At 33.6% G+C, this 14283-nt stretch overlaps 3 protein-coding genes across 3 annotated transcripts in view; 1 reads left to right on the top strand and 2 right to left on the bottom strand.

Moving 5' to 3' along the window:
- LOC125863391 (sulfate transporter 1.2-like) overlaps positions 1-14283 on the bottom strand; it is a 529831-nt gene that overhangs the window by 219454 nt on the left and 296094 nt on the right. The window lies entirely within an intron of this gene.
- LOC125863408 (probable F-actin-capping protein subunit beta) lies at positions 635-7262 on the bottom strand. Its single transcript, XM_049543601.1, has 8 exons — positions 7003-7262; positions 4804-4874; positions 3613-3726; positions 2611-2693; positions 2461-2534; positions 2235-2354; positions 1455-1550; positions 635-970 (listed from the first exon to the last, which is right to left on the bottom strand). Exons 1-8 carry the CDS (start codon positions 7129-7131, stop codon positions 887-889), a joined length of 771 nt encoding a protein of 256 aa, XP_049399558.1. The 5' UTR covers positions 7132-7262; the 3' UTR covers positions 635-886.
- Positions 9735-11881, top strand: LOC125863412 (uncharacterized). Its single transcript, XM_049543606.1, has 2 exons — positions 9735-10156; positions 11530-11881. The coding sequence occupies exons 1-2, from the start codon at positions 9782-9784 to the stop codon at positions 11743-11745; spliced, it is 591 nt and encodes a 196-aa protein (XP_049399563.1). The 5' UTR covers positions 9735-9781; the 3' UTR covers positions 11746-11881.

Consider the following 14283-nt stretch of genomic DNA (forward strand, 5'->3'; position numbering starts at 1 on the left):
ATAAGCGCACACAACTGTTGTCTGTTTTTCGAAAATCTTGTTTTTGTTCCAATGTTATTTTGTTAAACATGGCAAGTTTTTATCAATAAAACTTTGTTGATCATTATTTAAAATCTTCATCTAACCTGATTTGGCATACCCTATCTTGCCCTATTTTCTCTTGGAGCCATAACTAATAACGTTAATACAATATGAATACGCCTGAGATATTACTATCATTATTATTGGAAGTTGAGAGTCAATTGAATTGGATCCTCAGGTAATGTGAATCTGGTCTAAATCGGTCCTTGTAAATTAATTTGAAGCATAAATTTTGGATGTATCTAACTAATCATTATGTCAATTGTAGTGTTCAATTGAAACATTGAAGACGAGTTAAAATGTTTACATGTGCTGTTTACTTGCAAGTCGTTGCAGGTTGAGTGTCTGTCTATATATTATGCCAAACAAGAAGACAACAACATTCTCTTTTTCATCAAAACGGGGAAAAAAACAGTCATCAAGAAATGGGGACAAATGGAAGAGGCAAATAATTTTACTAGTGTGCCAGAAAAACAAGTATTTCACAAAGCGGCTACATGGTATCATAATATCCTTTCCTATAAATAATCAAGTATTTCATTAAGATCCAAAATAGATCCTCGAAGAAAGAAATTTGTATGATAACCCACATCTTAAATAAAAGTGAATACAGTTTCAGACAGTCTAAAACTAGGACATTCAGGCACTCTGTAAGACTCAAATGTGTTGTAAATTATAGTACAACCAGTTATCAATATAATGAATACTGTTCAACCACAACCACAACCACGACCACTACCCTTTGACATGGAAGCAAACCAAGGTTTACACAAACGCCCAACAGAAAAGGCAAGAAAAACAAATCTCAGGTGTCCGGCAATTTCATCTGCACCAGTTCAGCGGGTGGCCTCAGAGTACAAACCATTTCATTTGTCTTCCCAAAATATACCTGCAGGTTTAAGCAGTTTTTGAACTCAATTTCACGGTCTGTTTTAACATAGAAATGGCACAAGGAAAAGAGGTCTCTTGTCAACAAAGCCTAAAGTATCCCCTTTGAGACCTTCCACCAATGTGGGTAAATTCATACTTACTCCAAAGTTATTTTCCATGTGAACCACGATTTCCCTAAACTATATTCACTACCCCATGACACCCTTTGGTCCACTTTCTGCCTCCTACTAAGCATTTTCCAGTAAGAAAAGCTAGTACCAGATAACACCCTTTTCTTCACCTTTCTGCTGCCAACTAAGCAGTTTCCAGCAAGAAATGTGCCTCGGATCAAGGGAGAATAACAAAGAGGTGCGAGTCATTGATTTCAATAATTACTAAGTCTTAGGAAGAACTAATTAGCGCCACATCGAAGGAAAATAACCCATCAATTACATCAAAGAAAAGGTAAAAGGAAAAGAACTTCAAAGAGTAAAGACGTATACCTGATCCAAGGAGTTTCTCAGCTTACCCTCCATCTCTTCAATCATCTTTCCCATGTTACACAGATGACCCTCTGAGACAGAGAGCTTCATACTCATCTGTACATGCAAAGGAGGATCAATAAGGAAAAAGTACTAAGATTTCCAGCTAATGTATTAATTACCATCCCATGGAATGAATAAGGACTTGCAGAGATCAGTTTGCTGGAGGAACAAGTTCAGGGGTTGAGCTAGGTTGTGACAAGGGAGTTCAAATTGAATCCCCTTCGCCATAAAATTATATTGTCTAAATAGGGTAAAACCGATTTTTTATTGTTATATATGAACTATTGAATTATTTGAATCCCCTTAACAAATGGGTTGATGAAGATGAACAGGACAGTACACGTAAGGAAATTTCACCATAGTTCTGCCTTATTGATCATGACTTCAATTTTTTCTTAATGTGGGCGCGTCCTTTGCATCTTCATACTTATTAAAAAACTCTCACGAAGTTATCACCCATACGATACAACAACATAATGCGAGCAAGGGAATTCTTCTTTTTCCAAGCTTGATATGCCTTAAGGTCTTTCACAAGTCGGGGCAGTATTACCACATTCATGCAGAGTCATAGACACATTAAAGCCTCATTTATTTTTATTGAGATTAAAAGATTGAATCATAATACACATCTGAATAGAATATTAAATGTGCATTAAGATTTAGATGTTTGAATCGAAATACACATTTGAATGTTAAGAAACAAAGCATTATATAACTGCTACAACATCCATTAAATACCTGTCTTCTAATTGATCCAGACAAATTGAATGAGCCTGATGACTCATTGTCTGTAGTCAAGGTCAGCATCACTGTACTGGTCAGGCAGTACTGGACAATTTCTTCCTCTTCTGGTCCCACCTGAACGATTTGGTAACAATTTTAAGCCGTGCTCATTAATTGAACAAACAAGAGAAGGAAGAGAAGACCAAAGAAGTTCTCTCTTTCTTTACTCAGGAGCTAATACCTCAATAACATGTATGGCATCCCAGGCTCCTTCCTCGAGATACCCCCTTCTACCATGTCCAGTCTTGGAGCCATCTACATCCTCCAAAAAAATTGCAAATTAGAAGCAGAAAAAATATCACTTATTTTTGGAAATCCAAATAGAACTTACCTTTCTTTATTAAAAAGCAAGAAACAAAACCTTCATTTTCATCTTCCCACATATAAACTGATGAGATGCCACCTTCATAGTACCTAACAGTGTTTTGGTCAGTGAAACTGCAGAAAATGCTGTGAATAACCAAGAGATGAAACTAGTATGGATGATATCTTCTTAGCTAGTCCTATCATAAGTTAACATGATAGGACAAATCTGAAAGAGATGTCCTAGATTCATCTAAAGTTTAAGACAAGCTGAATGAAATATTTGTGGATAAGAATTTAATTGGCACAAGGGAATTTGCAAAAAGAGGTTTTGCATTATGTAGCAAATGTTTTATTTGTGAGAGAGACGAAGAGAACGTCTGTCATATATTTTTGCACTGCCAAGTTATTACTCAACTGTGGCAGCTATCGTTACCAAAAAAAAAACTGTGGCAGCTTTGCTTGAACATCACTATTACGCATTGGGTTATGTTTTATTTGTGAGAGAGACGAAGAGAACGTCTGTCATATATTTTTCACTGCCAAGTTATTACTCAACTGTGGCAGCTATCGTTACCAAAAAAAAAACTGTGGGAGCTTAGCTTGAACATCACTATTACGCATTGGGTTATGCCAGAAACAACAACCAGCTTGATGAGATGCTGAACCAGAAAATGAAATAGGAAGAGGAAGCTACTATGGTGGAATACTATACTTGCTCAGTTGCTTGCAGATGGTGGACTTTTGGGACTGAGAGAAATAGGAGGTGTTTTGAAGATAGTGCCAACTCCATTCACAAGAAAGTTAATTGTATATTTTTGTTTTGTTTATGATGTAGTTTGAAACTTGTAAATGAGGCTGATTCTACAGAAGTTAAAATCATTACAAGAATAGGTGGGGCATAATTTTGGGTTTTGTTTTCTGGCTATTTTGTACAGTTTGACAAGCACATTCTATGTGCTGGTTCATTTATAAAGCTTGGTACAATTGCATAGCAAGAAGAAAAGACGAGGTAAATAAGGGACCTCACTGGTCACGATAGATAGCAAAGACTTCATTTGCTTCAACCTCAAGTTTCCTCAGCTCCAGAGAAGGTTGAGGCGCATCTTCTAATGGTGGATGATACTTATTTGACCAAGGAGACCTACAAGTGAAAATACCAAAGTTATAGATAGAACATCTATCAAATGTAGCATAGGAATTGTGTCATTTTATGTCTTGAAATTTGGTTAATCTTGAAATGCAGTAGAAAACAACTAAACTGGCCAAACATGTACTCCAATGGTGTTAAGCTTATTTAAATTACCTGATATTCACATATAGGCTTTACTATCATGTCAATATGTTGTTAGCCAACTCTACAACAATCAAGAGCTCTTTTACTAGGAGGGTATTCTTATGGTCCAACATATGGAGAGTCAGCACTCCAGAAAATCAGATAAAGAGAATGAGTGATATAAACAGAGAAACTAAGACCTGTAAGGCCAAAAATCTTGGCCCACATACATGTCATCGGACTCATTTTTTGGAGAAGTCTCATCCTAATAAATTAAACAAAATTATTTATAAAAAAGCAGCAAAAAGATCACAACTACAAAATCCTGATCAGAAACACTTGTAACTAGTCCTGCCTTTATCAGAGGTTCTAAGGAAAGTTTAAGTGTTTGATGGTGGAACAATTAAAAGGTGATATAACCTAGGAGTAGTATTTCGTTGGATTGAGTCCCACAGGCTGACGACTTGGGGATAGAGAATCATCCGAAGTACAATGCATGCTGAGATGCTCCATGAAGTGAACATCTGGCAAAAAGTTACCAGGTATATGGCTTCTGAAGAGTCAAGAGACATCATTTAAGTGGAGTGATGGGTACAGGCAAGTTTCAAATATTTCAAGACAATTATGGTCAAATATGAAAATGGAACCCTATGAGGAACACATAACAAGAAATAAACATGGATGAAACCAACATTTAAATTGGTTGAAGCTGCCAAAACAAAAACAATGGACTTGTACACGCAAAGTGGAATTCCTGCCAAGCAATTCATTTTCATGAAAATATTATAATCATCTCTAGCGCATGATGAGCTGTGAAAATCTATATTTGGGCAAGCAAGGAAATTTTAATAAGTCATATCAAAATGACAGTACGGGAAGAATCCTCTATGGGATTTGATGTCGTACAATATCACCCCAGTTAGATACAAGCAATTATTTAGTTACCTATATGAATCAGCATCTCTGTTATACTCACAGAGGATGAACTCTTTACCGGACTCCATATCGCACAAGACCTGATAATCCAATTTCAAGACATTAGCTTTATCAAGATGAACAAATGTTTGAGACTTGATGAGCTCAAATACCTTCATTTATAGTAACAACTGACCAACATTTGCTCTAGCCTGAAGCTAGTATACACCAGTATATCACATGCACATATCATGGCCATTATCCATATTAAGTTTTTCTAAACCAAATAACCAACAAGAAAAGCGAACGAAAAGCGAAAGAGAGGAAAATATATGGAGCTTGTTTTTCCAAGAATGTAATTTTATGAAAAGATAAAATACCACGAAAAATCATGCTTCCTTTTGTCATGATATCAAAATGCAATTTGCAGTGGATATTTATCTTCTCTTAAAAATGTTGGCCATCCTCAATTCAAAAGGCCAGCATCAACAAATGCACAACTGTGAAAGATATAATATACAATTTGGCTTATAATCAAAGATAAAAAGAGGTAGCTCGGCAAAAGAAATGCCTAACCCCTCCAAGAATCATTATTCGGTACTGTAACCCAAGAAATGTAAGGACTCGGTATAAGAAAGTATCATCAATTTTTTTGCAAGAAAAAATAAATTAACTGAAAATGGAAACCCAATAGTAGGTTAAATCTCTGAATCTAAAGGAAAGATATGATGCAATGCAAGCACTTATCTGCATTAATATCTCATACATCCCATTCCCATAATTAATAGAGCAGCATGTAAACAATGTGTTAGAATCATTGTTTGAACCACTGTAACACTGAAACAGGAAACTCTTCTGGGTTTCGTACAATTTCAAATGACAAATTTTCCAGTCCTTGAAGTGATTCTATATTTTCAATAGAAAGGTAGCTTTCATGCTTTCACTTATCTTCTTCTTTTCCTTGATCAAAAAAATGTTCTTTATCATTTTGTTTACCTTCTGAGGTGGTTGCTGATGATTCTGAACCAGAGTGATGCAGCAGTTAGCTATTTTATTTGAATTGGTTATGCAGATAAAAAGAGCCTCGTCCTAATTTGGTACATGTCTCAAACATAGATCATGTCCAAGTTGAGAAGAATTACTTATCCAAAACATGATAAAAAGTGGAGTACCAAGCAGAAGTCCAAACTCTATTAAATCAGTAAAGGAAATCATGCTATCAAGTTAGATAAGTTGTACTGATGTTAATCCCACTATCAATACCGGAAGAGAAGAGGTGAATGTTCAACTTCCGCTGAAAGTCAATCATTCAAATCAATAGAGATTTGAGAATCTAACTAGATAGGGTTGGCTAAAAAAGATTCTTTATTGGTTACATCTTGTTAACTTCATTCCGATACTCAATAATTTGTATTTTTGAATAATTATAGATTCTCTTATACTAGGTCCCTCCATCTCATACTTATCCCTATAATTGCTGTAGTAATTTCTAATTAAATTTAAGAAACTCCAGCCAAACACGGGACCTAATGGAAAGCATAATAAAAACAAGTAAACTGCAATCTCAACTAATTGTTATCACCTAATGGAAATTATTATAATAACATGTGATGTCATACACGCACACTCAAAAGAACCAGAGCGATATCGAAACTCAGGAAAAAAAATTATTAACTTTCCCCTTTGCAGTTTGCAATAACATTTTCAGTAGTCAGAGGAAGAGTATAGTGACTACAAATAGAAAAGATATGTGAGATCGACACTGGCACACTTGCAAAACCAAAATACTGCAGCAGTTGCAATTAAGTCAAACTGTTTTGCACGAAGCCACAACCTTCGCACATCGAGTAAATCGTCGACTCTTCTGAACACATTGTCACCATAAATCCTTACACAAAGCTAATTCACTCAATACAAATGCAGAGTCAACTAACTCAAAGGAGTATTAAGTAATAATAACTAGACATCATTACTTCAAAACTAAAAAAAATAAATCTGCACATGCATAAAACAACAGCTACACCTCCCAAACTAGTTAAGATCGGATACAGGAATCATCTGTATCAATTCCGCCAATTTCATTTCGATGCCCAATAAAAACAAATTAGGGTTCTCCAAAACAAGAGATTCTATAAATTGAAAACACAGAAATTTCAACAATACAAAAATGAACATATTCAATAATGCATTTTACAAGTTCAATTGCAAAGAGCTTTTTGCTTGTATTACCTGGAGAGGCTGATCAACTTGAGAAAGGAGATCTGAAGAATGTTCAGGCAAGAGACTTAGCAGAGCAGAGAGAGCAGTTTCTGTATGCTTTGGAGGAATTCTTCTCATCAATCCCATTGCTGCTTCCATAGCTATGGTTTTCCCTCTTGAAGAGAGAGAAATTGACAGAAATGATTTGGGGAAGTTTTAGAGAGAGAGAGAAAGAGGAAAATTAAGGAGGTGCCTTGTTTTGATCCGGGTTTCCCTCGCGGGAAAATTCTATTAAAAATTTGGATTAACCTTCTCTTCTTTTTTTCTGAAGAGTGGTCGAGTTGGTTAACTAGATAATTTGGGACAACTTAAACTCCAAATTATATAGATATTTTTTTCGATCGAGCTTATTGCACAAAATCTAAATATAATAATTATTGCTTGAGTTAATTTCCTAAATGGTTATTCAAGTTTAGGAAATTGCCTTAAAATATCATTTATGTTTCATTTAGGATCAAAATATCATTCAACTATCACTATTTTTCTCCACATATACTTAACACTTTAAAAGACTCACTCTCTCCATGTAAGGTTTTTACATGTTTCAATTGAGTTTTTTTTTTTTTTGTGTCGTCTTCCTTTTCGTTAAAGTTGAAGTTCCAAATTTGATTTGGGTGTGTGAATGTTTGCTTATTTTTCCATTAGGGTTTGTTATTGATGTTGGATTATCCTTTTGGTTGGGTGATTAAATTTGATCTAGGTGTGTGAATATACCAAATTTGATTTGGGTGTGTGAAAATTTGCTTCATTTTCCATGTTACAAAAGTCCCAATAATTTTAATCGATATGCTTTCAATTTTGGTTGGATGATTATGATTTTCATGTTGTATTTTGAATTCCCGTTTTAGATTTTTGTTGTGTTTTCTCACATGCAATAAATTTTTATTGTCTTTTCTCACATGTAGTAATTAATTTGGTCTTCAAATTTTATTTGGTGATTTATTTTAGTTGAATTTTCTTTATCAGAACTCTTTTTAACTTTCTCCGTTCATATATGGTTTTTTCCATCTGAATTAATTTTTTGGGTTTTTGTGATGTTTGATTTTCCTTGTGTTTGGCTAGTATGCATGGTAATATCAGTCAACTAACTAAAAATATACTATTATTATAGTCATTTACTTAAGAATATAGAAGCAAAATAGATGTGTTGACTATAGCCTATAATTCGATTTCCTTTGTTGTTTCTGTTTGTTTTTTTTCATCCAAAAATATGGAATTTATACATGTTTATATACTTTATATATATGTTAGTTTAGTTTTGAAGCAAAGTGCAAAGAGTATATATCTTAAGTGAAATATCACGAATAGTGTTATTTTTTTCGTCTTATCAAAGTTAGAAGTTTCATAATTGTAATAAATAAAATTTCGAATGATAAAAAATAACAACGAACATGCAACAGAATGAGATAAAGGTGACAACCATCCATGATCATGTGTGCCAAGAAGACGGAGATTGACATTATCACTTATAATACACGGACTCTACGAAGGAAGGAGTTGGGTTATGAGCGTTTTCAATATTATTCTTTTCTCGTATTTGTTCAATGAGAAATGCGAGTCTGTACTTTTGTCCACTCTCTTCATCCCCTCAATCAAAATAATAATAAAAAAAGACGAGCTTGCTTCTTATTTCCGTATTTGATCTACTTCCTTTTTTGATTCCTCTTAAGTCTATTTGTTAATTGTCCTAGAGATTTCTATAAATAAGTTCCTTTCATATTATTGCTAGTGAAATGAGTGGTTTGGTTGGTGATGGGACATCTTGGGTCAACTTTCTCATGGCTACATCATTGGCCCAAGTGTGTGAGTAGATTTGAAGGCATGCCTATAGTATAATTTTAGCTTTAACTTTTTTATTTATTTGTTTAGGACTCTAATTTAATTACAAGTGTTTGTATACATATATATTTCAAAAATTGATAATAATGAATTTATTTTTCTACTTTCCAATATTTAATTACTAGATTTTTTATCAACAACATATTTTATCATGATAAAAATTTGAACTTTATGAATTCAATTAATTTTACAATTAATTTCCATCAAATTTATTGAGTACAAAATGTATCATAATTCATATATACAAAATTAGTTAATTATATGCCAAATTTTAAGTGTTCATCTTAATACATAATTAAAACATTGAATACGTCCCTAGTTTCCTACCATTAACAATAGCACAACCTTTAAATGCTTGCATGTTCGATAAAAAAAAATAGTGCCCTCCATTACATTTCATATAATAATGTTTTTATTGAACAAAATATAGAAAATATAGGAAGACTTTTAATCCCAAATCTAATATTATATTGTATAGTATATACTAGTCAAACATTGGTACCAACACACTAAATGAGCGTGAAATATGAATTTTCACATCCCAACTCTTATTTCGTGAAAAAAAAAATTTTGAGAGCAAGGGAAGAAGAAATAAGAAGATTTATTAAATTAAAGAATTGAGCCTTTATTAAATAATAACTCATCTCTAATTGACAATCAAATGATCCAATTCGATAAATATAATAGTATAGTTAGTACTATATAACATATGTTGTTGTACTACAATAAAATATAATACCGATAAGTTTATTCCAAAGAGAATATACTCACAAAAAATAGAAAAATAAATTGCCACCTTATAAAAAAAAATAAAAAATTATTTATTTGTTTTATTTTTTTAAATAGCTCAAAATTTCATATTTTTAACGACCTTCCCCTTTGGCTTTTCCTTTTCTCCATTGCCATAAAAATGGTGGAGATCACAGAAGCTTTCGCCGGCAGCGACGCCGACGAAGCGACTCCACTGTTATCGAATTTAAAACCTAACCCGAATCCGAACCCGCCAAACCGAACTAGATCCGTAAAGACGAAGGTCCCGGAGGTGGAGGTCCACCTGTACCGACGTGGCAAGGGTCCCATCGATGTATTCAAGGCAAACCTTGGTGGGTGGGACCAGGATCAGCTCGATGTTAGGGAATTTCTCGAAAAATACGGGTTCAAATCGGTTTATGCATTCAAGCCGGAAAAGGGTCGGGGCGTTCCGATCCGGTTTAATCCACGTAATGGAAGATCGATTATTACTTATCGAGATGGATCCACCATTTACATTGATGGAGAACCTAAGGTAAAATTGGTGCAATTGGAAAGTTCTGTTTTTTGATTTGATAAAGTATGCACTTTTATTCCCAAATTAGGTATAACTGAAATAATATTTAATTATTCGTATGAAATGAGAAAATAATTCCTTAACTCCTTTGAATAAATTTTACATTTTTTGAATTTTATTACTTTTATTTGATAACCATAGTGTTCGGACCGGACCAGTTTGCATGCATAAACTAATTCCACGGATACTTGAAACCTCCCACCACCAACATGTAGCAAGGTTAGGACAAATGAACAAGGGATTTCTTATCATCTGTTCTAGCTTTGGTAGACAAAGTTACCTGATATCTCTTGTTATTGTTGGTGAGAGGTGACAGTATCCGTGTAATTAGTCAAGGTGTATGCAGGCTGACCTGAACACTACAATTATAGGGAAAAAAAAGGAAGATGTTGCTCTAAGTTGATCATTTGGTTTTTGATTGATCGAATAATCTATAGTTAGTCTCATAAAATTGATGGCTAAGCATAAAGATGGTTTCTTCCCTTATTTGCTCCAAGCTTTAGTAGTTTAGTATTTTGGTGCACAATTTGCAATTAGTCTAAAGAGCACTGGTGTTTTTCCTGTTGGAAATGCAGAGTGAGTAGGAACCTAGTCAATGTCCTTTGCTGGTTCCAAATTCTTTTGGCGTTGGACACTTGGACTCAATCTCTGTGACAAACAGTCCATTTGAATGATCTTGAACTCGCATTTTCTCCATGTATGAGTTCATAGTGCATCTATATATATATGTATAATGAAACTCAGACAGTTTTTCTAGAGAACTAAATATCATTATCTGGATTTGGAGAGGCTTGGCTCTCGTGGGAAAATCGTACATTAGATTGACAAATGAAACGATCTAGACCTGATTTTGAAGGAACTTATTTTGATTGGTAGAGAGTTAGATTCTAAAAGACAAAAATTTACATGATTTTTAAACACGATCAAGAGGTACTTGGACAAAGAGAAAATAGTTTCCGAAGATTAGTTGTGTCCTTTTTTGTACTAGTATTTCTACTTGTTGAAAACTCAAAATCATCTAATTAGTATTCTGGGACTCCACTCGTTCACAAGGAGAACAAGTATGATAGGATTGTACCTTTTAGCTAGATTTAAGTCGATCCACCAACCATGTCGAAATAGATGATAGAGTTTCCCAATAAGAAAAGGTCACTCAATTCTTTTTATCACAAATGATGCATTTCTTAGACCTCGAGCTTGGCTACATATTCTTATGAGACATTTTCAAGCATGTTGATGATATTAGGACTGGTATTTGCTTATTTCACATGGTGCTATGACATTTAGACGCATATGTGTGAGTTGTAACGGTTTCTTTGTTTGATTATTAGGACTCGTTGGTGAAACCTATAACCAGAATATTGGTCGGGGTTGCTGTTGTAGCCATACTTATAGTATTACTGGTGATAAGAGACCCTCCAGAGTGGGCAAAAAAGTTGAATCTCTCTGATGGTCGTATCCCTCCATGGCTTCTGGCTTGTGCATTTGTTGCCTTCACACGCATGAGGAAGAGAACCAGAGATTTCTTGGAAAGTCGTCGAAAATAAGCTGGTGTTTGGCACTGGTAATTCAATTTTCTCAAAATTTTGCAGGCCTTCTTGGTCTCTTGTTTTCTCTATTTTTGTTGTATATATTCACATATAACAAAATAATTCTAATATTATAACCCCGCGATCGCGAAGGTATATATCCCCATTCATTCTTTTTTCTCAATGTGTTGAAGAGTTTTCGTTATGGCTATGAATCTTGAATTTCATATGGCAAAGGAGTAGTCATTTGCTATTCTAGTTTACTAATAATACGAAAAAAAATAAGTTAAAATTCTCACATAGTTTAGATGTGTAATTGACAATTTCGTCTTAATTTAGGTGTGTTTCAATACCTTATACCTAATTTTAATTCATAGTTTAGAGTAGCTTATATATTCCTATTGGAAGTTTGAATCTGTACACTTTATTATTCATGATATTTCCAAATCTTTGCTTTTGTGAAAATAGTCAAGCATATATGACAAAGTCAAATTGCATTAATGGTTCCTTATTTGGGCACAACTATAACTATAATATATACTACTCCATCATTATCAGCTTAATTAAAATTATCTGCTTTTTATTCCAAAGTCTATTTACGACAGCTAAGACAAGTCACAATCTTGTGGGGTTAAAGTGTAACATACAGTAAAATGAAAGACTAAAGCGGAGATTAAGCTACAAATAATATCTACGTCTTTGTAGTTGAATTTGGTTGAGATTTGTACTACACGATTGAATTTCATGCATAATAATAAAGTTGCAACCTACAATGTTTAACCTTTTAATGAAAATAAAAAAATCCCAACCAATTATCACGTTCTAAATGATAATATAATCAAGGAGTAGTTGTATCGAGGGTGACAAATGGATTGAATTTGGACGGATCAAGATGGACTGAATCTCTATACGTTTGACAGGTTGATGCACAACTCTGCCCAAAGGTTATTTCTATTGAGATGGATCGAGTCAAGATGAGCTAAATGATGGATAATAACTCAATCCGTCCAATTCGACTCAACTTAGATTATATATTTTCAGAGATATTATAAATTTCTTAACGAAATATCACAACAAAGTATTGCATAAATATAACATTATATCAAAGTTGGGTAGGGGCTCGAGGGTCTAGGTTGGGGTTCGAGTCCCCAGTCAAGCTTAGATCGAGGTTCAGATTTTGTGTCGAGGTTGAGTTAGAGATTGAGTGTTAGGTCTAGGTCAAGGATATTCAGGTTTGGTTCGAGGGTCGATAGCTATATCGGAATCGGAGGTTGAGTATGAGGTTAAGGTTGGAATTGGATCACGAGTCGAGGTTGGGGGTCAAGATCTAGTCCTGAATATGGTCTTGAATTTGGGTCGAGCTAGGGTCTGGATTCAGGTCTCAAGTTGAAGTCTGGGTTCAAGTCTAAAGTTGAACTAGTTAAATATTGGATCTCCGTTTAGGAAAAACTTCAGAATATGACAAACATCCATATATATTCAAGAAAAATAGCTATATATTTTTTTTTCATGTTATATGGATATAATTAGATTATAAATAGCAAACTTAATTATATACAAATAAATAATTTTTTTATAGATATTTAATATAATAAATAAATATTAAATAGGAAAGTAATTATTGAATGCCTAATTAATTATGGCAGGCACATTTGTGATCTTTTCCCATGTTTACCATCATCAAATTTTTCTCTTTCATTAATATTCATACATCACATACTTTCTGATTTTTTTCCCCCAAATTCATTCAAATTCAAGATCCTTTACATCACTGCAACAGCAAGTTTTGTGATTTTGTATCCATCAGATATCTTCTAATTTTGCATATTTATCTCGTTTTTGTGAACATTATATATCTACACATCTACATTTTCTTCTATTTTCATAGGGTTTTGATTCAAGAATTTGTTTATCCATTTCAATGGCTGAAATTGATACTCCGAGGAGGGTTACGAGAGATATACATTTATTTGACAAATTGTTGGATGAACTACCTTCTTTTGATTTGTGTATTACTCAACAAGAAGTCAAAATTTCAGGCTCTACTGCTGCAATGGAGAACGAAAGAAGAACAAAAAAGGTTAATCATATACCCTTAAATCTGCTTGAAAAAATTGAACATGCAAAATTAATAAAGAAGAAAAAAGGTTCAAAAGTGAAAACTATTCTTGAAAAAAAGGAGAAAAGTCAACAATACTAATTCAAGTGGGTGTGAAAAAAGAGCAGTCGAGCAGGAACAAGAGGAAAATGAAATTGAGATTTGTATGCTTTATTTTTTTTTAGTTTAATGTCATTTACTTATATATCTCAACACATGTATTGTGTGCCATTGTCTTTATATTATGGATTGTTTCTTGTATTAAAATTGTTAGAAAATTTGATTTCGTATGCATGTGTATAGTTGTTAAAAAATGAGTACAAGAAGAACATGAACAAAAAAGAGATTGAGAGTTCTTTGATTGTCAATTTTGTATATAGTAGAATACTTATATACATAGACATTTGTATCATTATATAACCACAAGTTGAATTGTTGATCTGTGAATACAATTATAT

Source organism: Solanum stenotomum, chromosome 4 (genome assembly GCF_019186545.1).
Source record: "Solanum stenotomum isolate F172 chromosome 4, ASM1918654v1, whole genome shotgun sequence".
Taxonomy (NCBI): Eukaryota; Viridiplantae; Streptophyta; class Magnoliopsida; order Solanales; family Solanaceae; genus Solanum; species Solanum stenotomum.

Bases quoted from the DNA above. Each gene is read 5' to 3' on its own strand.
- LOC125863408 (XM_049543601.1), bottom strand. From the start codon at position 7,131: ATGGAAGCAGCAATGGGATTGATGAGAAGAATTCCTCCAAAGCATACA. The intron at 3,727-4,803 runs GTAACTAAATAA...TTTCACTTGTAG, and splicing joins AGAGATGCTGATTCATATAG to GTCTCCTTGGTCAAATAAGT. The intron at 971-1,454 runs GTATACGTCTTT...TTAAACCTGCAG, and splicing joins TGAGAAACTCCTTGGATCAG to GTATATTTTGGGAAGACAAA.
- LOC125863412 (XM_049543606.1), top strand. From the start codon at position 9,782: ATGGTGGAGATCACAGAAGCTTTCGCCGGCAGCGACGCCGACGAAGCG. The intron at 10,157-11,529 runs GTAAAATTGGTG...TTTGATTATTAG, and splicing joins ACATTGATGGAGAACCTAAG to GACTCGTTGGTGAAACCTAT.